The 27985-nt window shown below is 48.1% G+C and overlaps 1 protein-coding gene across 1 annotated transcript in view; it reads left to right on the top strand.

The window, feature by feature from the left end:
• The window catches only part of STAG1 (stromal antigen 1), a 1758022-nt gene that overhangs the window by 1598182 nt on the left and 131855 nt on the right, over positions 1-27985 (top strand). Inside the window, 1 exon segment of the mRNA XM_030215628.1 lies at positions 11075-11223. Coding sequence (XP_030071488.1) covers positions 11075-11223 — 149 coding nt within the window.

Consider the following 27985-nt stretch of genomic DNA (forward strand, 5'->3'; position numbering starts at 1 on the left):
CAGACTAGATGGACCGTGCAGGTCTTTTTCTGCCGTCATCTACTATGTTACTATGTTGTTGTCCCTCGTCTCGCGGGTGCGAGCGTCCCAGCAGATCACAGCTCGGCAGATGTTGAGATTGTTGGGCCACATGGCCTCCACAGTTCATGTGACTCCCATGGCCCACCTTCACATGCGATCTGCTCAAAGGACCCTAGCTTCCCAGTGGTTTCAGGCTGCTGGGGATCTAGAAGATGTGATCCACCTGTCCACGAGTTTTCTCAAATCCCTATATTGGTGGACGATTTGGTCCAATTTGACTCTGGGACGCTCTTTCCAAATTCCTCAGTCACAAAAAGTGCTGACTACGGATGCGTCTCTCCTGGGATGGGGGGCTCATGTCGATGGGCTTCACACCCAGGGAAGCTGGTCCCTCCAGGAACGCGATCTGCAGATCAATCTTCTGGAGTTACGAGCGGTCTGGAACGCTCTGAAGGCTTTCAGAGATCGGCTGTTCCACCAAATTATCCAAATTCAGACAGACAACCAGGTTGCCATGTATTACATCAACAAGCAGGGGGGCACCGGATCTCGCCCCCTGTGTCAGGAAGCAGTCAGCATGTGGCTCTGGGCTCGCCGTCACGGCATGGTGCTCCAAGCCACATATCTGGCAGGCGTAAACAACAGTCTGGCCGACAGGTTGAGCAGGATTATGCAACATCACGAGTGGTCGCTCAATTCCCGAGTTGTGCGCCAGATCTTCCAGGTGTGGGGCACCCCCTTGGTAGATCTCTTCGCATCTCGAGCCAACCACAAGGTCCCTCAGTTCTGTTCCAGACTTCAGGCCCCCGGCAGACTGGCATCGGATGCCTTCCTCCTGGACTGGGGGGAGGGTCTGCTGTATGCTTATCCTCCCATACCTCTGGTGGGGAAGACTTTGTTGAAACTCAAGCAAGACCGAGGCACCATGATTCTGATTGCTCCTTTTTGGCCGCATCAGATCTGGTTCCCTCTTCTTCTGGATTTGTCCTCCGAAGAACCGTGGAGATTGGAGTGTTTTCCGACCCTCATCACACAGGACGAAGGGGCGCTTCTGCATCCCAACCTCCAGTCTCTGGCTCTCACGGCCTGGATGTTGAGAGCGTAGACTTTGCCTCTTTGGGTCTGTCAAAGGGTGTCTCCCGCATCTTGCTTGCTTCCAGGAAAGATTCCACTAAGAGGAGTTACTTCTTTCTATGGAGGAGGTTTGCCGTCTGGTGTGACAGCAAGGCCCTAGATCCTCGCTCTTGTCCTACACAGACCCTGCTTGAATACCTTCTGTACTTGTCTGAGTCTGGTCTCAAGACCAACTCTGTAAGGGTTCACCTTAGCGCAATCAGTGCATACCATTACGGTGTGGAAGGTAAGCCGATCTCGGGACAGCCTTTAGTTGTTCGCTTCATGAGAGGTTTGCTTTTGTCAAAGCCCCCCGTCAAACCTCCTACAGTGTCATGGGATCTCAATGTCGTTCTCACCCAGCTGATGAAACCTCCTTTTGAGCCACTGAACTCCTGCCCTCTGAAGTACTTGACCTGGAAGGTCATTTTCTTGGTGGCAGTTACTTCAGCTCGTAGAGTCAGTGAGCTTCATGCCCTGGTAGCCCAGGCCCCTTACACCAAATTTCATCATAACAGAGTAGTCCTCCGCACTCACCCTAAGTTCTTGCCAAAGGTTATGTCGGAGTTCCATCTGAACCAGTCAATTGTCTTGCCAACATTCTTTCCCCGTGCTCATTCCTGCCCTGCTGAATGTCAGCTGCACACATTGGACTGCAAGCGAGCATTGGCCTTCTATCTGGAGCGGACACAGCCCAACAGACAGTCCGCCCAATTGTTTGTTTCTTTTGATCCCAACAGGAGGGGAGTGGCTGTGGGGAAACGCACCATATCCAATTGGCTAGCAGATTGCATTTCCTTCACTTACGCCCAGGCTGGGCTGGCTCTTGAGGGTCATGTCACGGCTCATAATGTTAGAGCCATGGCAGTGTCTGTAGCCCACTTGAAGTCAGCCACTATTGAACAGATTTGCAAAGCTGCGACGTGGTCATCTGTCCACACATTCACATCTCATTACTGCCTGCAGCAGGAATCCCGACGCGACAGTCGGTTCGGGCAGTCAGTGCTTCAGAATCTGTTCGGGGTTTAGAATCCAACTCCACCCCCCTAGGCCCATGTTTTATTCTGTTCCAGGCTATACTCTCAGTTAGTTGGATAAATTGTTAGGTCAATCTCAGTTATGTCCTCGCCGTTGCGAGGCCCAATTGACCATGTTTGTTGTTTTGAGTGAGCCTGGGGGCTAGGGATACCCCATCAGTGAGAACAAGCAGCCTGCTTGTCCTCGGAGAAAGCGAATGCTACATACCTGTAGAAGGTATTCTCCGAGGACAGCAGGCTGATTGTTCTCACAAACCCGCCTGCCTCCCCTTTGGAGTTGTGTCTTCCATTGTCTTTGTCTTGCTACATATGGGACTGACGAACACGAGCCGGTTCGGGCGGGAAGACAGCTGCGCATGCGCGGTGCGCATGGGCGCGCGAGGACTAGCAAAGGCCTTTGCTAGTGAAGTTTCCGATTGGAGGGGCTGCCGTGGACGTCACCCATCAGTGAGAACAATCAGCCTGCTGTCCTCGGAGAATACCTTCTACAGGTATGTAGCATTCGCTTTACATTTATGTGCTAAAAGAGTTATACGTGTCCTTTAAAGAATAGCCCTGAGTTCTCACCTAGAACTTATGCGCGCATGTATACACTGACAAATTATGGAATGAGGGAGTAACAATGAAGCCCATGTGAATAGCGTGCATTTAGTGGCGTAGGAATGGGGGGCGGTCCACCCCGGGTGCACGCCGCTGGGGGGTGTCGGCTTCGCGCTGGTGCACTGCCCTCTCTGCCCTGGAACAGGTTACTTCCTGTTCCGGGACAGAGAGAGCACTGAACCAGCGCGGAGCCAACACACCCCAGCAACGTGCAGTCGAGGTGGATCGGCCCTCCCGCCCGTCCCTCGCCGCAGGTATGCGCTCCGGGGGGGGGGGGGGGGGTGCGCTCCAGCTGGAGGAGGGTGTGCCGTGCTGCACCCGGGGGGGGGGGGGGTGCGCAGCGGCGACCCGCCCCGGGTGTCAGCTCCCCTCGTTACGGCTCTGCGTGCAGTGATTCTTGTGTTAGCTTCCTAACAGTATTACCTAACATCAATTCAAGAATGGGCTAAACACAACAAACTTTGCCAGAACCGAAGTAAAACTGAGCTTCTTTGGGTCCCTAACACAAGTGGATACATACCTGATATCAAAATCCCTTTTGGGAAGTAAGCACTCCCCCTCAAATCACAAGTCAGGAACCTTGAAATACAGTTAGATTCAACACTTACTCTGATTCCCCAAATCCAAGCAACCTTCAAGAGCTGCTTCTACTATTTGTGACAGCTACGCTGCCTCTCTCCTTACATCGAGAAGGTAAACCTTATCCCAGTTGTGCATTCCATGATAACATCAAGGCTGGATTATTGCAATGCACTATACAGTGGTCTGACTACAAAGGGCCTGCACCAGCTCCAGTTGATTCAGAATGCAGCAGCAAGACTCATAGAAGGTCTGCAAGCGACGTGACCATATCACACCATTTTTGCAAAAACTTCATTGGCTACCAGTACAATACAGGGCTAAATTTAAAACTCTATGTCTGATCTTCAAGGCCCTAAAAAGGAATGGCCCGGAGTACCTGAAGAATAGGATGATCCTCTACACTCCACCAAGGACACTAAGGTCCTCCCAAGGACTTACACTAACCACACCCTCTTCAAAAGACATTGCATGATGTGATACCCGCAAGCACACCTTCTCTGGAGTAGCCTCCACACACTGGAATGCACTGCCGGAAAGGCTCCGCTTAACACAAGGCTAAAGCTTGGCTCTTCAATCAGGCCTTTAATGGAAGAAGTAACTAACTTGTTAGTCTCACTCATACACACAAGGAGTGACTCATGCTGCAATACTGCAGCAGGACATGTTTATCCACACCTACCCTAGCTGATATAATATTTAACCATCTCTCTGACCTCATATGCAACTTTCTTTAAATCAGTCACCTTACATTCTAACTCTTCTTACTCTCTTACCTATCTATATGTTACATCTTTGCTGTACCCTTCACTATCAATTAAAATGTTCTATTACATATTGTGTTGACATTGTAAGTAGTATACCATGCCATACTTTGTATTGTTATTTGAATATTTTTACTGCTGTAATTGCCTATTGCTCATGTTTGATCTATTCTTACTGTACACCGCCTTGAGTGAATTCCTTCAGAAAGGCGGTAAATAAATCCTAATAAATAAATATAAGTTGGAGAACAAGCACAAACTGTACCTTATATTTAACATGGCAGTAGATACCATATGTTAACTGTTAACAGAGCAAATAATGCAGGCTGATAATGCCACCTCAGTAGGGACATCAGTAGTACCTTAATTTAGGGAAGAAATATAGTTTCACTGGATTTATTTTTTGTTTATTTCTTAAATAATATTTTTTGATATTGCTACTATATAAGACCTGTTTAGAGAACGTGAGTCTTTATCTCATAGCCTTTTTTATATTTCTGTTACTACATATAATAGTCTTCAAAGTCCCTATGAAATTTGGCTGTTCAAGGATTTCAGAAACATAGTTTACTGTAGACATTCCATCTTGATAAGTCTCCATACCAATCTTAAGAAAATAAGATTAGCGATACTGGGTTAGACCAATGGTCCATCTAGCCCAGTATCCTGTTTTCCAAACAGTGGCCAAGCCAGGTCACAAGTAGCTGGCAGAAACCCAGTTAGTTACAACATTCCATGCTACCAATCCTAGGGCAAGCAGTTGCTTCCCCATGTCTGTCTTAATAGCAGACTACGGACTTTTCCTCCGGGAATTTGTCCGAACCTTTTTTAAACCCAGATACGCTAACCGATGTTATCACATCCTCCAGCAAAGAGTTCCATTGCTTAACTATTCGTTGAGTGAAAAAATATTTCCTCCTAATTTGTTTTAAAAGTATTTCCATGTAATTTCCTCAAGTGTCCTCTAGTCTTTGTACTTTTGGAACATACTTGTACTCGTTTTACACCACTCAGGATTTTATAGACCTCAATCATTATCTCCCCTCATCCATCTGTTTTCCAAGCTGAAGAGCCCTATCCTTTTCTACCTGAAACTGATTCCATTTTCCTGACCACATTTAAGTGTGCTGCATAGCCATAGTTCCATATTGCATATCAGTCACCTTGAATTGAGAGCTATATGTTAAGCTCTAAAATTTTTCAAAAATTAGATGACCAGATTGTATTCAGTCTACCTGTCTGCCACATTTTAGCTAAGTGAGCAGGGAGAAACTGGCATTAGACTGTCTCAGTTTGGAGGACTCTAGAGGGCTGATGCTCAAAAATCCTAGATAAAAACCGTGTCTGTTTAGATCCATGGTAGAAGTTAACCGATTTTGAATAGTGAGCGATGCTCAATGGAATTTGCATGCAAATGAGATTCATGTAAATTTCTCAAGCAGCTCGTTAGGGAAAGCGTCTAGCACATGCACAGAACAGTCCATGTTCTTCACATGCCCAGGAATCCCACTACTTTACTCTCCTTTCACCTGAAGTGATTCCCAAGCAAAATAATGAAGGGCAGACTGAGGGAAGGCAAGTATGCTGCATGAAGGAAGTTGGAGCCAGCATCAGAGCAATTTGATACTGAAAAAAAATCTCCTTGCTGATAGCTCCCTCGGCTTCTTTCTCCGCCCCCTCTGAAATGTTTCTGCTCTCAGGCTAGTTTTGCTATTGAAAAACGCAAGCAAAGTGATTAACCAGCATAGGCGCCCGGTATAAGAGGCTTGGGGAGGCTAAGCCTCCCCAGCCGCAACAGATGGTTGGATCAGCTGTTTTTCTCCGAGTCGGGAGCCCGAGAGTAGACCAGTCCTGAGTCTGACTTGTCTTCTTTGCAGACAGTGCTGCTGCCATTGGTGTCAACTCTGTGGGTGCTGGGGGTGCTTGAGCATCCCCAATATTGCACCCACCGGAAGTCACGACTCTGTCTACCCCCTCTCTTCCTCTCTCTCTCTGGCGCAGCAGTTTTCAGCCTTTCTGTGCTCCTGGCAGCGGTAGCAACATATACACGCTGCCTTCGGCTCTGCCCCGGAAGCCTTCTCTTCAAGTTCCTGTTCCTGATGGGACTGGGAGGGGTGGGGAGCAGAGAGAAGGAGCAAGAGATGGATGGGACTGGGAGGGTGGGGAGCAGAGGGAAGGAGCAGGAGATGGGACTGGGAGAGGTGGGGAGCAGAGGGAAGGAGCAGGAGATGGAGGGTGGGGAGCAGAGGGAAGGAGCAGGAGATGGATGGGACTGGGAGGGGTGGGGAGCAAAGGGAAGAAGCAGGAGATGGATGGGACTGGGAGAAGTCAGGCACAGCAGAGGGAAGGAGCAGAAGATGGATGGGACGGAGGTATGGTGAGCAGAGGGAAGGAACAGAAGATGGATGGGACTGGGAGAGGTCAGGCATAGCAGAGAGAAGGAGCAGAAGATGGATGGGACTGGGAGAGATGGTGAGCAGAGGAAAGGAACAGAAGATGGATGGGACTGGGAGAGGGCAGGCATAGCAGAGGAAAGGAGCAGGAGATGGATGGAACTGGGAGGGGTGGGGAGCAGAGGGAAGGAGCAGAAGATGGATTGGACTGCGAGGAGTGGGGAGCAGAGGGAAGGAGCAGAAGATGGATGGTACTGAGAGGGTGGGGAGCAGAGGGAAGGAGCAGAAGATGGATGGTACTGAGAGGGTGAGGAGCAGAGGGAAGGAGCAGGAGATGGATGGGACTGGGAGGGGTGGGGAGCAGAGGGAAGGAGCAGGAAATGAATGGGACTGGGAGAGGTCAGGCACAGCAGAGGGAAGGAGCAGAAGATGGTCAAAACCAGTAGGTAGAGTGAGAGAAAAGTGTGTGGGTGTGTGTGGAGGTGGGGGACGTAAAATGAAAGATGCAGAGAAGGACAGTAAGAAGACAAGAGAAGGGCGAAGAAATGGAAAAGTCAACCTGGAAAAGAATTTAGGAGAATATTGATACATGGAAAGTGGAAAGGAGACTGGGACCAGACCAACTAGAAAAATAGAACGCTCAGACAACAAAGGTAGAAAAGAAAACATTCTTTGTATTTAATGCTTTTTAAGGACTAAGATGTGCCTGCTTTGTGAAATGTACATTTTTTTTCTATTGTATTTTGCAGAGTACAGGAGAAAATACATTTCTGTTTCTCTTTTACCAGTATTTGCACTGCTTACAGAGTCTGGCTTTCTTAAAGAGATCTATATTTCAGTTTTTGTGGGCATGTTTTTTGTGGTTCCCTATTTTGTATCTCATGAGGGTCTGTCCCTGTTCTGCATATGTGACTGACGTGACGGATTCTGCTAGCATGTAGTGTTTGTGTAGGAATGTGTAACAGTCCCGCTTGTTGCAGTTTTCCAGTAGCAGGTATATTGGTGCTCTAGGGTCCGATCATCTTTGGCTGGCTGGGTGGTGTTACTGAACCCCCCTTTTTTTCTCCACTCTATATGCTGAAAGATTCACATTTAACTGTGGGTGATAACTTGGTCCTGTATCCTGTTTTATACACAAGTAGTGTGAGACTGTGGCTTTGGAGTTTCAAATTAATTACTTGCGAGCTTGAGTGCATCAGTAGTCATAAAGATGACGTATACTGTGCCAAAATTGACATTTGAAAACTCTTATCTCTATCTGGTCGTTAATAAAAGGAGCTCGTTGTGAATACTGTCCACCCTAAAAGGATGTTTTGTGGCTGTACATGAGAATTGTGACATGATCCCTTGTTTCATATTGTTGACTGGTTCTGCCCAGTGTAATATTTATGGTCCAGTAAGGTTCTGAGTGTGTTTTTGCACAAAGTTGTACATAGTGTTTTGCAGTTGAACGATTGTGGATGCTTTGAGCAACCACTTTATGCTTTGACATATGATACATATCTAATATCTAAATTTAATAAAAGGTATTAATTGTGACTTATTTTTATTTTTTTTCTATGTGTTATCAGACAATTATAGATTTAAGCTCCGCCCCCTTTTGCCTCCCCAAACAGTTGGGCCACCAACCGCCTATGTTAACCAGCTCATTGTAATGCATATGAATAGGGTTATTGTTGCCTGCTATCAGTAAGATGGATGCAGAGCATGCATGCTAAACTGGATAGAATCAGTCAAAATCGTACATTCTGCATCGCAGCCCCTAAGAGTCATTTAATTTGCAGACACAGAAAATGGTATGTCAGGCAGGCTGCCAACTAAGCTCTTATAAGCAGTCAGAGCTGGAGCAAGGATTTTAGGTAACCTAGGGAATCTTCAGCCTTGTGTTCCATGTCAGTTAAGTTTTAGATCCTAGACCCCCCCCCCCCCCCCCCAAGTTTTTGATAATTAAACTCAACAATACCTCCCAAAACAATCCTATAAAAAAGCATATTTGGACATCATGAGCCAAATTCAGTAAATGGTGCTCAAAAATCAGCACCAGAAAAAAATCGGTGCTAAGTGCTGTTCTATAAAGGACACTCCCAGCTGAGCGCCCTTTATAGAAAAGCATGTGGCACCAATTCTTTTAATTTTGGGCGCAAGGATTGCACATGCTGAAACCAGGTGTAAATCCTGGTGCGCAAATTGGGTTCATACCCCAGTATGCTCTAACACTGTGCCAAAGTTTTCAGACTGCCCCAACCCTCCCATGGCTGCACCTCCTTTCAGGCTGCGCACTATGCGATTTGAGCGCCCAGTGCTGTAGAATAGCGTGGGGCAGATGCATGTGCAATACCTAATTGGTGCCATTTAACATCAGTAATGAACCAGAGTGTAGTAAATGTCATCATCTTCCACTGGAGAGCTCCCGAGATAGATCTGTTCACCACAAATGCTGAACAAGATGGTGCTGAACAGAAAGCAAGCTGTGTTGGGGAAATTGACTACTATACATGTATCAGTGGGTCGACGATCCATGTCGCCCGGGAATCGGTAGATAGCCAGTAAAGTAAAAACTTTCCAGAGCCTTCTGAGGCGAGCTACAAGTCTCACCGCGCATGCATGGATCGCCTTTCTGCCCGCAGCATCTCCGCATCTTGTTAGTTTTTTCTTTCCGTGAGAGTAAGCAGCTATGTTTTTCCATCGCTCCTCACATGCCCGGGAAGAGCCTTACTGCATTTTCTGAGCTTTTTTCTCTTGTTTTTGCTTCTTTTTTCTCATTATTAAAAAAAAAGTTTCCTTTATTCTCTTTGGGTTAGACCCGCATTTAAGTTTTCTTTCTTTTTCATCGTGGGCCCCCATTTTTGCTTTCTCAGTCGGGGTTACCCTTTTTTGTGCCTTTCCCTCTTTTTTAAGCACAATCGCGACTTTTGATTTTGCCTGAGCCATTCTCCCTTCCACGTCATCGAAGATTCCCAGTGGCTTCAAGCGTTGCTTCCGGTGCAACCGGACCATCTCGGGTACTGATACACATTCTTGGTCTATTCAGTGAATCGGGACCGACCATAACCCAGCAAATTGTGTCCTTTGTCTTCGTATGAAGACAAGGGCACAAATTTCCTGAGAGGCTCAACGAGAAAAACTTTTGGAGTTCGGTCCTGTTCTTTGGCATCGACATCGAAAGAAGGTTCGGCGATGGGAGTCGATGTAGGGATGGCTGCTGCGAGACACTGAATTTCTGCCATCTGAAGTACTTGACCTGGAAGGTCGTTTTCTTGGTGGCTGTTACTTCAGCTTGTAGAGTCAGTGAGCTTCAAGCCTTAGTAGTAGATGCACCTTATACTAAGTTTCAACACAACAGAGTAGTCCCCTGCATGCATCCTAAGTTCCTGCCGGAAGTGGTGTTGGAGTTTCATCTGAACCAGTCAATTGTCTTGCCAGCATTTTTTCCCTGATCCCATGCCTACCCAGGCTGCACCCTCAGCTAGTTTGTATATAGTTTTACATTAATCTGTGTTATGTCCTCGCCATTGCAAGGCCCAATTGACCACTGTTTGTTGTTTTGGTTGAGCCTGGATGCTAGGTATTCACCACTTGTGAGAATGGTAAGCCTGCTTGTCTTCGGAGAAAGCGAAGTTACTTACCTGAGGCAGGTATTCTCCGAGGAGAGCAGGCTTCACGTTCTCACAATCCCTCCCGCCCACCTCCCCTTGGAGTTTTTTCTTCATATTTTGTTTCTTTTTTATGCTATTGTATTAAACTGACGAGACGTGGAGACGCTGCAGGTGAGAAGGCGCTCCACACATGCATGTTGAGGCACGTTGCACACCTCAGAAGGCTCTGGAAAGTTTTACTTTACTGTCTACCGATTCCCAGGCGACACGGATCGTCAACCCACTTTTGAGAATGTGAAGCTTGCTGTCCTCGGAGAATACCTGCTACAGGTAAATATCTTTGCTTTTTCTGGAAAACAAAAATCAGATTTGTGATGAAAAATGCCCATCTGTGTAACTTGTGATTCCCCTTTCTTCAGAGAACACCTATTACAGTTGATCAACTTTGCTTTGCAGTGACATGTTGTGACTGATTATTACTGAAAATTGCTATTCAGTGAGTTATATATTAGCCTTATGTATTGGAGAAAAAAAAAACATAAAAAGTTGTTGAGAGCCATACATAATTTCTTGAAGAGAGATTGATAGGAGTAAACCAAGTTCCTGTACATAACAGTTCCCTTGAGGAGAGCTGAATGAAAGGTTAAGGAGTGTAGTTGTGTACGATGGCTGTATGAGAACTGGAAAACAAGGGATGAGGAAAGGCCATGAAAGATAGCAAACATGATTGAAGATGTTGGCATCTCATAGACTGTTGGTTTAATTGAGGCATGACTTTTGAACAGCTAGAGTTCATGTCATCAGAGGCAGATAAATGATAACTTCCTGCATAGCCAAAGCACAAGAGTCTAAACAAGAGAGTATAAATGTGGTGAGAGAAAAATGTTGTTAACATTTAATATGTAATTAGAAGTGACAATTGAAGGGTCATTCTTTTTCATAAAATATTACATTGCTTTGTGCCATTGCAGCTGTTCAATGAGCTTGTACAGGAGCAAGGTCCCAACCTGGACAGGACGTCTGCCCATGTTAGTGGAATCAAGGAGCTTGCTCGCAGATTTGCCCTCACCTTTGGTCTGGATCAGGTCAAGACTAGAGAGGCTGTGGCCACGCTACACAAGTGAGTGTTTAACAGTTTGAAGTAAAATGTGTGGTACATAGAAAAGGGAGAAGATGCTTTACTAAAGGAAGAAAAATATTTTAGACCAGTGTATCTTTTTGATGTCAAGGACTTGGCTGATGGCCTTTCTAAATTGATGTTGACTGGCTAGCTACTCGTATGTCTTAGCCCACACAGGCTACTGCTGCCACCTTCTCCCCTTTCTTTCTGTACTTGTCAGCTATTCACCAAGCTAGCTATCTCTCCCTTTACCAAGTCAGTCAGCTATTCCATCGCCTTATACAATGAAATTCACCTATCCAGTTTCCTCCCCCTTCTATCAGTTTCAGTCTCTCCCTCTCAATATGAAATTTATTTTTTATGTACTTAAAAATATTTATATTCTCCAAGGACAAGCAGGCCTTCATAGTCTTACATCTGAGTGAAGTCATCTGATGGAGCCCAGTTCGGATGCTGAGTAGCGAGTATTGTAGAAGCCTCTAGCAGCGTCCTACCGTGCATGCACAGGGGCCTTCCTGTCCGACACGCAAGCGCAGGTACTCCGGTCTTAGTTTTTCCAGGGAGCTGAGAAGATGCATTTGGATTCTCTTCTTCCTCACACAGTACGAGTCTATTTTGCCGTGCCTTCCCCTGTGGCTTTTCCTCATTTTTTTATTATTTTACTTATTCCAGAAAACCCCTTTCATTTTATTAGCGTTTTCAGTGTTTCTAAACTTCTTTTCTTTTTTGAGTGTGGCTGCACAGTTAGGCTGCAGCTCATAAGTACATAAGTAATGCCATACTGGGAAAAGACCGAAGGCCCATCAAGCCCAGCATCCTGTCCCCGACAGCGGCCAAACCAGGTCAAGGGCACCTGGCACCTTCCCAAGCGTACAAACATTCTCTACATGTTATTCCCGAAATTGTGGATTTTTCCCAAGTCCATTTAGTGGCGGTCTATGGACTTGTCCTTTAGGAAACCGTCCAAACTGTTTTTAAACTCTGCCAAGCTAACCGCCTTCACCATGTTCTCCGGCAATGAATTCCAGAGTTTAATTACGCGTTAGGTGAAGAAAAAATTTCTCCTATTTATTTTAAATGTACTACACTGTAGTTTCATCGCATGTCCCCTAGTCCTACTATTTTTTGGAAAGCGTAAACAGACGCTTCACATCCACCTGTTCCACTCCACTCAAAGCCCTAGCCTCCTTAGTCTTTCTTCATAGGGAAGTCGTCCCATCCCCGCTATCATTTTCGTTGCTCTTCGCTGCACCTTTTCCAATTCCACTTTCCATATCATCAAGCTGATCAATCCATAGACTGGTGGGTTGTGTCCATCTACCAGCAGGTGGAGATAGAGAGCAAACTTTTGCCTCCCTATATGTGGTCATGTGCTGCCGGAAACTCCCCAGTATGTTCTCTATCTCAGCAGGTGGTGGTCACACACAGCAGCAGCTCTGGCTAGGCCTCCAAGCCTAATTTTTAGGTTTTGTTGAGTGCCTGGGGTTGAGGGCTCTTTTGAGCAAGTGCAAACCTGGTGGTGCCAGGTCCCTCCTTTTCTCCCCCCTCCCGCTGGCTCCGTTTAAAAAAAAAAAAAACAAACAAACAAAAAAAAACTTTGAACGTCCTTAAAGGCGTTTATTTCGACGTTTATTTAAACGTTTATTGCAGCTACTCACTGGGACACCAGGTCGTTACAGCTCGGAGCGGACAGCAGGTAATTTTTACCTTTTTATAGCGGGCAGGGGGTTCCCCGATTTATCTCCACGTGGCATATGGCGTCGGAGGGCGAGGGCGTAAAGAGTCGCTCCCCGGATCGCTTGGGCGCTTCTAGAGGGGATGCGGGGGTCTTAAAGCCTGATTCGCCCTTGTTGGGTGACAGTTTCGTGGCCGATGAATGTCCCGGTCTTTCCTCCGGCGTGGCGATTTTTCCCGCCATAAACGCCCATCCCCCGCTCCTCGCCTCCGCCATCTTGGCCGGCCACGCGGCTCGGACGGCTTCTTCTTGGGCCGCCCTTGAGCTGGGAGACATTAATGCCATAAACGCCCTTAATTTGGGCGACGGCACAAAAGCGGCTAAAGTTAAGCGCCGTTCTTCCCGCGCGGCTCCTTCGCGGAGTGTCGCGCCGGACGCCATTTTGGATGCGCAGCATGTCTCTCCCCCGCTCTTGCGAGCGCCGGTTGAGGGTGCGTCTAGGGCTGTTGCCCAGGCTGCGGAAGTACACAGTCTGGGGGGTTTCTCCCCCGAGTTTGTTTTGCTGCTGCATCAGGCCTTCCTTATGCAAAACGCTGCCCCTGCTCCCTCGTCTGGTAAAGAGGTTGAGGTTCCCAGAGGTAAAGGCAGGGCTCATATGAGACCACTACAACAATCTCTGCTGCTGCGCTGGACTCCGATGTCGGAGGATTATGCTGTGCGCCTTCCCTTGGACCCAGCAGTGCGCAAGGCGCTGAGCTGGTGGACGCAGACAGACAAGTTGTCTGCAGGAATGCCTCTGGTGACCCCGGAGTGGATTGTCGTCACGACAGACGCCTCTTTGATGGGCTGGGGAGCCCACTGCTTGGGAAGGACAGCGCAGGGGCTCTGCTCTCCTGCAGAGGCAAGTGGTCTATCAACCTCCTGGAACTCAGAGCCATTCGGTTGGTGTTGTTGGAGTTCATCCCGGTACTGGTGTTGAAGCCTGTACGGGTCCTGTCGGACAATGCCACGGCTGTGGCCTATGTCAACCGCCAGGGAGGTACCAAGAGCGCCCCTCTAGCCAAGGAGGCCATGAATCTATGCCAGTGGGCGGAAGCGAACCTGGAACAGCTGTCAGCGGCCCACATTGCCGGAGTCATGAATGTCAAGGCGGACTTTCTCAGTCGCCATACCTTGGATCCCGGAGAGTGGCAGCTATCTGCTCAGGCGTTCTTGGACATCACGAAGCGCTGGGGCCAGCCGAGCCTAGATCTGATGGCGTCATCGGCCGATTGCCAAGTGCCGCGCTTTTTCAGCAGAGGACGGGACCCTCGATCCCTGGGAGTAGATGCTCTTCTCCAACGGTGGCCGACACAAGAGCTTCTCTATGTGTTCCCGCCCTGGCCCTTGTTGGGCAGGGTGCCAGACTGGGTGGCAAAGCATCCCGGCAGGGTAATCCTGGTGGGTCCGGATTGGCCCAGACGTCCCTGGTATGCGGACTTGATCAGGCTCTCAGTCGGCGATCCTCTGCGGCTGCCAGTGGAGCAGGGCCTGTTACATCAGGGTCCCGTGGTGATGGAGGATCCCTCCCCCTTTGGTCTTACGGCCTGGCTATTGAGCGGCAGCGTCTGAGACAGAAGGACTTCTCAGACAAGGTCATCGCCACTATGCTGAGAGCGAGGAAGCGCTCTACTTCTACTGCTTACGCCAGGGTTTGGCGTATCTTTGCAGCGTGGTGTGAAGCAGGCTCACTTTCTCCCTTCACTGCTCCAATTTCTTCAGTGTTGGCGTTCCTGCAAGAAGGTCTGGACAAAGGCCTGTCGCTCAGTTCCCTGAAAGTTCAGGTAGCGGCTCTGGCTTGCTTCAGGGGCCGCCTGAAGGGTGCTTCCCTGGCTTCGCAGCCAGATGTGGTGCGCTTTCTCAAGGGAGTTAATCACCTGCACCCTCCTCTGCACTCAGTGGTGCCTGCGTGGAATCTCAACCTGGTGCTAAGAGCATTGCAGAAGCCGCCTTTTGAACCCTTGTCGAGGGCATCTCTGAAAGACCTGACGTTGCAAGCAGTCTTTTGGTGGCTACCTCTTCAGCCAGAAGAGTTTCCGAGCTCCAGGCACTCTCATGTTGAGAGCTTTTTCTGCAGTTCACTGAGGCAGGAGTGACTATTCGCACAGTGCCTTCCTTCCTGCCCAAGATTGTTTTTCGCTTCCATGTGATTCAGCAGCTCTGTCTCCCTTCCTTTCGTAGGGAGGTCTACCCAGAGGAATACTCTGCTCTCAATTTCTGGATGTGAGACGAGTCATCATCAGATACTTGGAAGTGACCAATGATTTCCGGAAATCGGATCATCTGTTTGTCCTGTTTACAGGTACTCGTAAGGGTCTGCAGGATTCTAAGCCTACAGTGGCAAGATGGGCAAGGAAGCCATTGCAGCGGCTTGGGTGGCCGCGGGGAAGGCCCATACCTTTGTCAGGCATTACCGCTTGACTGTGGCTGCTCGGGCGGAGGCCCGGTTTGGAGCTTCAGTGTTGCGGTCAGGGATTTCTATGTCCCACCCTGGGTGAGTACTGCTTCGGTACATCCCACCAGTCTATGGATTGATCAGCTTGATGATATGGAAGGTAAAATTATGTATCATACCTGATAATTTTCTTTCCATTAATCATAGCTGATCAATCCATAGCCCCTCCCAGATATCTGTACTGTTTATATTCTGGTTGAATTTTAGGTTCAAGTTTAGCCTTCAGTTACTTCAGGAGGACTTCGTGTTCAAGTTCTTCTTTCACTTGGATTCTTCAAGAGTTGAGACGAGTTTGTGTTACAGTGAGCTGCTGCATTCCTCTCCCCTCCGTTTTACGGGGCTGGATTGAGATTTAAATTCTGCCGGCACTCCCTCCCGCTTCGTGCGGCTGTAGGGCAGCTTTGTACCCCTCCCGCTTCGGCGGTGTTAGGATCAGTCAGCTCCTCCCGCGGTTGCGGTTGCAGGATAAGCCAGATCCCCCTGCATCGGCGGGTGTGGTGTCCCTCCCCCGCTCCGCGGGGATGAGCTGGACGGATTCCCCTCCCCCACTTGTGTGGGGATGAGCTGGGTTAATTCCCCTCCCCCGTTTCGGCGGTGGTGAGCTGGGCAGAGTGTCCCTTTGTGGGTGTAATTCTCTAAGTGCTGAGTCCTGCGGATGGAGCTTTGATATCGACATACTGAGGAGTTTCCGGCAGCACATGACCACATATAGGGAGGCAAAAGTTTGCTCTCTATCTCCACCTGCTGGTAGATGGACACAACCCACCAGTCTATGGATTGATCAGCTATGATTAATGGAAAGAAAATTATCAGGTATGATACATAATTTTACCATATCTTTCTTGAGATACGGCGACCAGAATTGAACACAATACTCAAGGTGCGGTGGCACCATGGAACGATACAACGGCATTTTAACATCCTCACACCTGTTTTCTATATCTTTCCTAATAATACCCAACATTCTATTCGCTTTCCTAACCACAGCAGCACACTGAGCAGAAGGTTTCAGTGTATTATCAACGACTACACCCAGATCCCTTTCTTGGTCCTTAACTCCTAACGTGGAACCTTGCAAGACGTAGCTATAATTCATGTTCTTTTTTCCCACATGCATCACCTTACACTTGCTCACATTAAACGTCATTTGCCATTTAGCCGCCCAGTCTCCCAGTCTTGTAAGGTCCTTCTGTAATTTTTCACAATCCTGTGGCGAGTTAACGACTTTGAATAACTTTGTGTCATCAGCAAATTTAATTACCTCGCTAGTTACTCCCATCTCTAAATCATTTATAAATATATTAAAAAGCAGCGGTCCCAGCACAGACCCCTGAGGAACCCCACTAACTACCCTTCTCCATTGTGAATACTGCCCATTTAACCCCATTCTCTGTTTCCTATCCTTCAACCAGTTTTTAATCCACAATAGGACATTTCCTCCTATACTACTACTACTTAACATTTCTAGAGCGCTACTAGGGTTACGCAGCGCTGTACAAGTTAACAAAGAAGGACGGTCCCTGCTCAAAGGAGCTTACAATCTAAAAGAACGAAATGTCAAGTTGGGGCAGTCTAGATTTCCTGAGTACAGGTGTAGTGGTTAGGTGCCGAAGGCGACATTGAAGAGGTGGGCTTTGAGCAATGATTTGAAGATGGGCAGGGAGGGGGCCTGGCGTATGGGCTCAGGGAGTCCGTTCCACGCATGGGGTGAGGCGAGGCAGAAAGGGCAGAGCCTGGAGTTGGCGGTGGTGGAGAAGGGTACTGAAAGGAGGGATTTGTCCTGAGAGCGGAGGTTACGGGTAGGAACGTAAGGGGAGATGAGGGTTGAGAGGTAAGGAGGGGCTGCAGATCGAGTGCATTTGTAGGTTAGAAGCAGAAGCTTGAACTGAATGCGGTACCTGATCGGAAGCCAATGAAGTGACTTGAGGAGAGGGGTGATATGAGTGTATCAGTCCAGGCGGAAGATAAGGTCTCCGCATCTCAAGAAAGATATAGTAGAATTGGAAAAGGTGCAGCAAAGGGCGACTAAAATGATAGCGGGGATGGGACAACTTCCCTATGAAGAAAGACTAAGGAGGCTAGGGCTTTTCAGCTTGGAGAAGAGACAGCTGAGGGGAGACATGATAGAGGTATATAAAATAATGAGTGGAGTGGAACAGGTGGATGTGAAGCGTCTGTTCACGCTTTCCAAAAATACTAGGACTAGGGGGCATGTGATGAAACTACATTGTAGTAAATTTAAAACAAATCAGAGAAAATGTTTCTTCACCCAACGCATAATTAAACTCTGGAATTCGTTGCCGGAGAACGTGGTGAAGGCGGTTAGCTTAGCAGAGTTTAAAAAGGGGTTAGATGGTTTCCTAAAGAACAACTCCATAAACCACTACTAAATGGACTTGTGAAAAATCCACAATTCCAGGAATAACATGTATAGAATGTTTGTACGTTTGGATTGGCCGCTGTCGTGGACAAGATGCTGGGCTCGATGGACCCTTGGTCTTTTCCCAGTATAGCATTACTTATGTACTTATATGCCCTATCACTACGATATACTTTGTAACCCGGTATGACAGTGTCCCACTGGTTATCCTCCTTCCACCAGGTCTCAGTAATGCCTATTATATCCAATTTTTCATTTAGTGAAATATATTCCAACTCTCCCATCTTATTTCTTAGACTCCTAGCATTTGTATATAGACATTTCAGAGTATGTTTGTTGTTCCTGATTGCATGATGCTTAGTGCTTGACACTATTGATTTCCCATCTTTTTTATGATCTTTAGTTGTATTTAAAGGCACCTGGCCTACCACGGTCTCTTGTGCAACCTCACTATCCAGAAACCCTACCTTCCATGTTTGTGAGGTATCCTTGCAAGATACCTTATCCCGAACCATGCACTGTTGTGCGACTGTTGGCCTTTCCCCCATATCTAGTTTAAAAGCTGCTCTGTCTCTTTTTTGAATGCCGACGCCAGCAGCCTGGTCCCACCCTGGTTAAGATGGAGCCCATCATTTCGGAATAGGCTCCCCCTTCCCCAGAATGTTGCCCAGTTCCTAACAAATCTAAAACCCACGCATTGAGACTCGCACCATCGTCTCATCCATGCATTGAGACTCCGGAGCTCTGCCTGTCTCTTAGGCCCTGCGCGTGGAACGGGTAGTATTTCAGAAAATGCCACCCTAGAGGATCTGGATTTGAGCTTTCTTCCTAAAAGCCTAAATTTGGCTTCCTGAACTTCTCTCCCACATTTTCCTACACCATTTTCCTAATTCTACCCCCTTTTAGCTTGTTCAAGAATGAGGAGTTTAATTTAGCTACAATTTTTTTTTATAACTCAGAAGACCCCCAGTGATTTCAAGAGGTACACCCAGTTTAATTGTGTGATTTCGGTCACGGACCTGCACTCTAGGTTCATTGGTTGCCTTGGACCTCTCTGTTTACAAATGCAAGTGAGAGCAGGCACGGAAGGTTCTAAGGAGCAGCTTTTTGGCTCCTCAAAGGCCAATACATCAAGTTCGGCACCGGCAGCATCAACCGCCATGGCTACTCAGACTTTACATCCAATGGGAGCGCACCAACATCAAGGAAGCCTCCACCTGTCTCGGCATTGGATGCTGATAGCAGGACCAGGGACCAGTCAGCATCGACTCTGACGCTGAGGGTATGCACAAGTTCAGTAACATCCTCATCGGCACCGGGGGAAAGGACTCCTTGCATCAGGAGAAACCCAAGAAGCATAAGCACTGGTCTTCCTTGACGCACGGACATTGGATCCCCCAGTACCCAAGAAGCACCTGCATCAAGAGGACCTCTCCCTCTCCTCAGAAGAGGTATCAGTGTGCAAGTCACTGAGCGGCCAGGTTCCCGCTGCCAGTTCTGCGCTGACGCTTTCTCAGGCTGCCTCTCCCCCATCTCCTATATCTTTGCCAATTCCTGCCTTCAATGAGCAGTTCCGGACTCTGCTAAAAGAGGAGCTGGCACAGTTACTACTAGAGTGCACTGCACAAGCATCGAGAGGGCTTGCGCCACCAGTAAAACAGCCTCATGCCCTGATGCCGATGCAGACCTGCAGGGTGTTAACATAGATGCATGTAGGGGAGAAAGGTTCCCTGGTGTCAGAGGCTTGGGCTGCACCTCGGAGCTCTTCAGGACATGGACCTCTTGCACTAGGCCAAAGTCAGTAGAGACTCACTCAGTTGCCTCTGAGTATGCTGAAGAGTCTAATTGGGACTGCTCTTTGGGAGTCAAGGATCAACATTACGTCTTGGGAAGAGGACTCATTTGGAATACTATCTGACCCCTCCCCACCATAAGAGGGGCGAACATCTCCTCCTAAAGCACTCTCTTTCACTGGTTTTGTGATAAGGCTGTAGCTGTCCCTTTTAAGTTGGAGACAGAGGAGGAGCTCAGAGCAGAGCTGTTACCTGTCCTGGGCTATAAATCTCCCCCTAAGAAAGGGGTCACCTTGCCATTTCACCCTATCATTAAGGACACAATGTTGAAGAATAGGAAATCTCCTCTCACAATGCAGGTCAACATAAGAAGGTGGATATTCAGTATCGTATCCAAAAGACTTGCGGATTCAAGAGGGCTAAACTGCTGCACCACTCCATGGTGGTCGAAGCCGCTCTCAACGGGCCAAGAGTTCTAATTCTCATGCGTTGGCACCCCCAGGGCATGAGGCCAGGACCTTGGATTCTTTTGCGAGAAAGACTTTTCAGGCCTCAATGCTTGTTGCCTGCATGCAGTCCTATAGCTCTACACAAGCCTATACTTGTAGTCTTTGGTTATAAGTACACTCAGTGTGGCAGATTTTCTCCCGCTGGAACAGCTGGCCAACAAGCAAATGGAATGCAGGCATTATCTGGTCAAGGGCACTTATGACACTTTTGATGCTGCATCATACTCTCTGGCATGGGTGTGGGGATGCGTAAACTCTCATGGCTGCGTGTCTCTTTTTTTTTTTTTTTTTTTTTAATTTCATATTTATTAATTTTTTACATTTACATATTTAAAACATAAATGTCTTGGAAATCCAGAAAAAAAAAATAAAGAATTATATAAATAACATATTTTACATATAGTAAATATATTATTGAAATATACTATTAATTTAGTCCCCTATATCAAAAGCAAAAACTTAAATCAAGATACTAGGATAATCAACAGAAGAAAAAAAAAAAAAAGTAATCAAATTACAGAGCAGTTAGGGACAACAGTAGCTGACAGCCGACTTTACAGCATATTACTTATGAGATTGTTTCCAGGGGTCTATTCCATTTTTCTTTAAGTTCAATGAATTCCAACAACTTTTTGGGGGTATAAAATACATAATTAACAGATTCTAAAGATTTACAACATCTGCAAGGAAATTTTAACACAAAAAGACCACCTAAATTCAAAATCCTGGATTTATGCAAAAGAAATTCTTTTCTCCTTTTTTGCGTATTTCTTGCAATGTCTGGAAAAATTTGAATCTTGCCCCCAAGAAAAAGGTCATTTAAATGACGAAAATATAGTCAAAATATATTGTTTTTGTCTGGTTCCAAGGCAAATGTGACAAGTAACGTTGTTCTTTCAGTTACAATCTCAAGAGAGTTTTCCAAAAAATCTGTTAGATTAAGATTAGGGTTATCTTGAGTTAATCCTTTGGAACCCTTTATTCCTGATAGATACTGGGCCCTCGTTATGGGCGGAAAGCCCTCCTCTGGGATCTCCAGTATTTCTCTAAAATATTTCTTGAGCATATCGGCTGCGGGTAACAGTGGACATTTTGGAAAATTTAAGATTCTTAAATTATTCCTACGAGCGGTGTTTTCCAAATATTCAATTTTTCTTTCTTGGATCTCTCTTTCTCTAATTAATTCTGATGTAACATTTTGTAATTTATCCAGTTCCCCTTCGAACTTATCATTTTTCCCAATTTGCTCTTGAAGTTTAACAGACAAATCCTGATGTCCTTGTTTTAACTCGGAAACTTCGTCTTTCATTAAAGTATTCATTTGTAGTAATGCAGTACTTACACCCTGTATTGCGTCCCATAAGGTCTCCAGTGTGACTACAGCTGGTCTTCTAATTTCTCCAGTATTCCCCGGCGTTAACCTCCCAGGAGTAGAAGAACAGGGTTGAATCTGTCCCTGTTCCGACGTTTCACTTCCTGGGGTTGAAGATCCCCTGGGTCCTCCTACCACAGTAATGGTAGCGTTCTCCTCCATTCTCTGTGGCCCCCGTGGAGAAAATTCGAGGCCGGGTTGCTGGGGTGCTGTAAGCGAGGGAGGACTCAACGAAACTCCCTCTATGCTGCGCTCCGTCCCCGAAAGAGCAGGGCTGATCGAAGCAGGATCCCGCTGAACCTGGGAAGCGATACCAAAGCTGTCGAGGGTCGTCTGGCGGGTAGATGGCGTCAAGTGCGGGACCATGGAGGTAGGTGCCGCAGTTTTCCCCTTCCGCTTACCCATCTCTCAAATAGCAAACAGAGCCCACACGGCAGATTAATCGACAGCCTGCAGAGCGTCGCTTCCACACTACTGCTCAAATCGCCATCTTGATTCCAAGTGTGGCTGCGTGTCTCTGACCTCAAACGTGCAGTTCAAGAGAGGTTAGCGGAAGTGCCATGCTAAGGGGACAATCTGTTTGAAGAAAAGTAGAAGAGGTCGCTGACCTCCTTAAAAAAACATGTAGATACCATCCACACTCTGTCACAGTATCTTCCATCTGCATTTCTTCAACAAGAAGATTTTCAAGCGAGCCTAAGCGGCGACCCTATTAATTGCAGAGGCATAGGTTCCAGCCTCATGCTCACTCTGCTCATGCAGTCTGGTGGTAGTCAGTTCAGCTCACAGGCCCTGGTAACTCATCTGCCGTATAGTAAATTTAATCACAACAGGGTAGTTCTCCACATATACCCTAAGCTTCTTCCTAAGGTAGTGTCAGAGTCCCATTTTAACCAGTCAATTGTTCTACCAACGTTTTTCCCAAAACCACATGTCCATTCTGGCAAAAGTGTACTGCAAGTAAGTCTTAGCCTTCTGTCTGGAGTGGACTAAAGCCCTTTCTGTCCAAGTTCCTTTTTAACCACCTAGGAAATGTGTGGTCTTCCGCCTATTAACCAGGCTTTTGACTCCCAACACCATCTGCCTCTGCAACTCGGAAAGTTAGCTGCTTGACCTCTCTGGATAAAGGTTAACACCTTTCCAAGCCCTACTCCAACACACAAGGTAGCCATCTGCACAGCTCCCTTTCCCCCACTGTCTTACATGGCTCCTAGGGCAAACTATGAGTCCATACTCCAGCTAGGTAACAAGGACTACTATTCCTTTCTCACTCTCCACACCAGACTTCTGCCTCTCCCTGGATTCCACCTGCTACAGGCTTCTCTGCCTTTCACAGTATCCTGAGGGAAATCCCCTTTCCTTCGGGCAGGCTGTAGGTTATGGCTGTTGTCCAGGGAAAGCTTCTCTTGCCTCCGGGAGCTGGCTCTCCCTTTCAGTGGGCTCCTTCTTCCCCTCTGGCTTCTAGGGAATCCAACCCTTCCTTTACTGTGAACCTCTCTTCATTGCAGGATTCTTACTTTACTTTTAAACAGAATTTGCCTTCCAGCCCCACCCTCTCTCCTTCTGGTTGCTGGGAAAACCAAGAAACACACACATCCAGGGTACCTTGATTATGAGACGTGTGCCTTGAGGGAATTCCCCTACATAAGTACATAAGTATTGCCATACCGGGACAAACCGAAGGTCCATCAAGCCCAGCATCCTGTTTCCAACAGTGGCCAATCTAGGTCACAAGTACCTGGCAAGATCCCAAAAAATACAATACATTGCCCCAAATCCATCTTAATAATGTTCTATGGACTTTTCCTTTGGGAAGCCATCCAAACCTTTTTTTAACTCCACTAAGCTAAATGCTTTTACTACATTCTCTGGCAACGAATTCCAGAGTTTAATTACACGTTGCGTGAAGAAAAATTGTCTCCGATTCATTTTAAATTTACTACTTTGTAGATTCATCGCATGACCCATAGTATTTTTGGAAAGAGTAAACAAACGATTCACGTCTACACGTTCCATTCCACTCATTATTTTATAGACCTCTATTATATCTCCCCTTGGCCATCTTTTCTCCAAGCTGAAGAACTCTAGCCACTTTAGTCTTTCCTCATAGGGAAGTTGTCCCATCCCCTTTATCATTTTCATCGCCCTTCTCTGTACCTTTTCTAATTCCACTATCTTTTTTAAGATGCGGCGACCAGAATTGAACACAATATTCGAGGTGCGGTTGCACCATGGATCGATACAAAGGCATTGTAATGTCCTCATTTTTGTTTTACATTCCTTTCCTAATAATACCTAACATTCTATTTGCTTTCTTAGCCGCTGCCCCCACACTCTGAGCAGAGTTTCAACGTATCATCAACGATGACGCCTGCATCCCTTTTCTTGTCGGTGACTCCTAATGTGGAATATTGAATTGCGTAGCTATATTCCTTGTCATCAAGCAGATGAAGCCATTACGTATGGGTTGTGTCCATCAACCAGCAGGGGGAGATAGAGCACTCAACTTTTCACAGTGCCTCATGGCCAGCCAGCTCCACTGCCTCTTCAGTATTCTCTATCTCTCCAAGCAGGGTGGCTGCAGCTTCTTCGAGCTCCATCAAAAATCTGCCTGGGGGTGGCTCCTGGCTTGCCAGTTGTTAGCCGGGGTGTTAGAGGCTATAGTAGCTTCACTTTGAAGGCACATAGGTTAGCCCTTTCCCTGCCTTACCCATGCCCCCATGGATGTGGACATATTAGCTTGCTTTTCCCTGTCCTTTCCCACTCAGTGGATGCAGGCACATTGGTTCGCCTTTCCCTGCCTTTCCCACTCATCTGAGCCTCCGGAGTTCTTATTACCTCTCCTTTCCTCGCAGCGTTTAAAAAACAAAAAAATGGAACAGAGGTTTTCCTTTGATTCTTCTATGGGACCGGAGCTGTGATACTCGATCCGGTGAGGTAAGAGTGTTTTCTAACTCCTCCGGGGTGGGCCCGCTATCGGGGCGTTTTTGGTGCGAAACCGCCATTTTGAATTTTCCCGTCATTTTCGGCGATGGCTGCAGAGAATGTAAAGCGCTGTTCCCGGTGTGGCAAGCACAAATCAGCAGCGGGGCTCTGTAAATCGTGCTGTACAGGTGTAAGAGCCGGCCCGAGCATGGCGAGCGATGATTCTTCCCGCTCAGAGCTGGCAGCAGACGCCATTTTGAATTCTCCGCATGGCGCGGCCTCCGTAGAGACGGAGAGCCCGGGGGGGGCACCTCGAATTGAGGCTATTCAGGGAGCGGCTAGCCCCGGACGGGATCTGGGTGCCCAGGGCGAGTTTTTCTCCCCTGATTTTGTGTTGTTATTTCATAAAGCATACATGCTGAAAAGAGCTCTCTCTCAATGGTCGTCTGAGGCCCCTTCTATTGTCCCCCCCCCCCGGTGGATTCTGGCCTGGGACTGCCCGCTGAGGCTATTTCCCTGATAATTGGCATAAAGAAAAGTGTAGAAGGGCTAATTCCCCTTCAGATTGTGGTGCACCTCCTTTCTCCCCCCCCCCCCCCCCCCCCCGTGGTCGGGCTGTGAGGATTCGGAGAGTTCTGGCAGGCCTTCATGGTCTGAGGAGCCATAGTCAGGTGCAGAATTACCACAGGATCTGGATGATCCCTCCGCGGTGAGGATTTTCCACCGTGATGAGCTGCCAGCGCTTATTTCAGTTGCTCTACAGGTCCTTTCTATTGAAGAGCCTGACAGTGGCACGGCCTCCTCTGTGAATCCTAGGATGGCTAGTACCAAAAAGCCTGCTCGAGCCTTTCCTTTGCATGACTCCATCCAAGAGCTTATTTCTGCTCAGTGGGCTGACCCCGAGGGACCTTTGAAAGTTTCCAGGGCTATGGGGCAATTATACCCTCTGCGTGAGGAGCATTTGGCTCGCTTTTTCAATGCCTAAAGTAGATGCCCTAGTCACTGCGGTGACAAAGAGAACTACCCTCCCTGTGGAAGGAGGAGTTGCCCTGAAGGATTTACAAGACCGTAGGCTGGAAGCAGCACTTAAACGGTCCTTTGAAACTGCAGGTCTTACTGTTCGGGCGTCTGCATGCAGTTGTTATGCTGCTAGAGCCTGCCTGGCGTGGTTGCAACAGGCAGTAGAACAACCCGGAGATGGAGCGGAGCCCTTCTCGGATGTGGCTCCGCGGCTGGAGTCGGCCTTGTCCTTTTTGGCTGATGCCCTTTATGTTATTGTCAGAGCTTCGGCTAAACAAATGGCAGTAGCAGTGGCAGCTCGCCGTCTTATTTGGCTACGACATTGGGCAGCGGACATGGCCTCTAAGCAAAGGTTGGTGAAGTTGCCCTTTCAAAGCCTTCTCCTATTTGGTGAGGAGTTGGAAAAAAAAATTGTTAAAGGCCTGGGAGATCCTAAACCCCAGCGCTTGCCTGAAGATAGGTAGAGGCCTTTCTCCAAGGGCCAAGCGGTCCACTCCTCTTATAGACCTCGCTTCTGTGAAGCCAGAAGGTACCGCCCGGGGCGTTCTGCTGGGTTCACTTCTCATGCCCGTTTTTCAGCAGAGGAACTCCTTTCGCTTGGACAAGCGTTCCGCAGCCACCGGCTCTAGGCCCAGAGTTCAGGGGCGACCCTCTCAATGATGGTGCGCCGGCCCCCTCCTCGCTTCCTGTCATCGGAGGACATCTTTCCCTCTTTGCCGAGGAGTGGGCCAATATTTCCTCAGATCAGTGGGTTCTGGACCTGATCAGAGATGGCTACAGAATAGAATTCAATGCCCCAGTAAGAGACGTGTTTGTGGAGTCCCGATGCGGTTCTGCCGCCAAACGGGCGGCGGTAGAGGAGACTTTGCAAGGTCTGATTCAGTTAGGGGCCGTGTACCCGGTACCTCCCGCCGAACACGGCTACGGCCGATACTCCATCTACTTTGTGGTGCCGCGAAAAGGTTGGTCTTTTCGCCCTATTCTGGACTTAAAAGAATTAAACAAGTCCCTGAGAGTGCGGCATTTCCACATGGAAACCCTGCGCTCCGTCATTGCTGCGGTACAGCCAGGAGAGTTTCTCACGTCTCTAGACCTGAAAGAAGCTTACTTGCACATACCAATTTGGCCCCCGCACCAGAAGTTTCTGAGGTTTGCGGTGTTGGGAAAACATTTTTAGTTCCAGGCCTTACCTTTTGGCCTCGCCACAGCTCCCCGAACCTTTTCGAAGGTAATGGTGGTAGTAGCTGCTTTGCTCAGGTGAGAAGGTATCAGGGTTCACCCGTACCTAGACGACTGGCTCATCAGAGCAGACTCTGTAACAGAGAGCTATCAAGCTACAGCCGGAGTGGTCTCAGTACTTCAATCTCTAGGCTGGGTCATCAATATGGCCAAAAGTCACCTGACCCCCTCTCAATCTCTAGAATATTTGGGGGCCATGTTTGACACAGACTCGGGCTATGTATACCTACCCGAGCTAAGGCGGGGCAAGCTTCAGAATCAGGTCCGTCTGCTCCTGAGGATGCCCCGCCCGCGAGCTTGGGACATTGTCCAGCTGCTGGGATCGATGACAGCCACATTGGAAGTGGTGCCCTGGCCAAGAGCGCACCTGAGACCTCTACAGTATTCCCTACTTCAAAGATGGTCTCCAGTTTCTCAGGATTATCAATGCAGACTTTCTTGGCTCCCTGCGGCCCGATTCAGCATCGAGTGGTGGTTCTCAGACAGCATGCTGCGGCGAGGAATCCCGCTGGCGCTCCCCGATTGGTGTCTAGTAGTGACAGATGCCAGCCTGAAGGGCTGGGGCGCACATTGCAAGGGGAAGCATGCCCAGGGTCTATGGACACCCGAGGAGTCAGAGTGGGCCATCAACCGCCTGGAGTTGAAAGCGGTGTTTCAGGCGCTTCTGGCCTTTCAAGTGACCCTGGAAGGATTGGCTGTCAGAGTGATGTCGGACAACACGACAGCAGTGGCCTACATAAATCGACAAGGCGGCACTCAGTGCAGAGCACTGGCCACGTAGGCCGAACAGATTTGCCACTGGGCCGAGCTGCATCTTCAGTTTCTGTCGGCAGCTCACATTGCAGGTCAGAGCAACGTGCAAGCCGATTATCTAAGCAGGCATCAGATCAATCCAGCAGAATGGGAACTAGCAGACGAAGTATTCCTGCAGATATGTGCCAAATGGGGCAAGTCAGTGATGGATCTTATGGCGACAAGTTCAAATGCCAAATTCCCGTGCTTCTTCAGCAGACGGAGAGATCCTCGCTCGGTAGGGTTGGATGCCTTGACTCAGCCCTGGCCTCCGGGCCTACTATATGTGTTCCCTCCATGGCCCTTGATAGGGCGCGTGCTCCTGAGGATTCGGCTGCACCCAGGAGAAGTGGTCCTCATCGCCCCGGATTGGCCCAGGAGGCCTAGGTATGCGGACCTCCGACAGATGCTAGTGGAGGCTCCCCTTCCTTTACCTCTGATACCGAACCTGTTGTCACAGGGCCCGTTAGCCATGGAGGACGCCTGCCGCTTTGGTCTTATGGCATGGCGATTGAGAGGGCGCAATTGAGGGACAAAGGCTATTCAAACAGTCATTCCACTCT

The sequence above is a fragment of the Microcaecilia unicolor genome, chromosome 10, assembly GCF_901765095.1.
Source record: "Microcaecilia unicolor chromosome 10, aMicUni1.1, whole genome shotgun sequence".
NCBI classification, from domain to species: domain Eukaryota; kingdom Metazoa; phylum Chordata; class Amphibia; order Gymnophiona; family Siphonopidae; genus Microcaecilia; species Microcaecilia unicolor.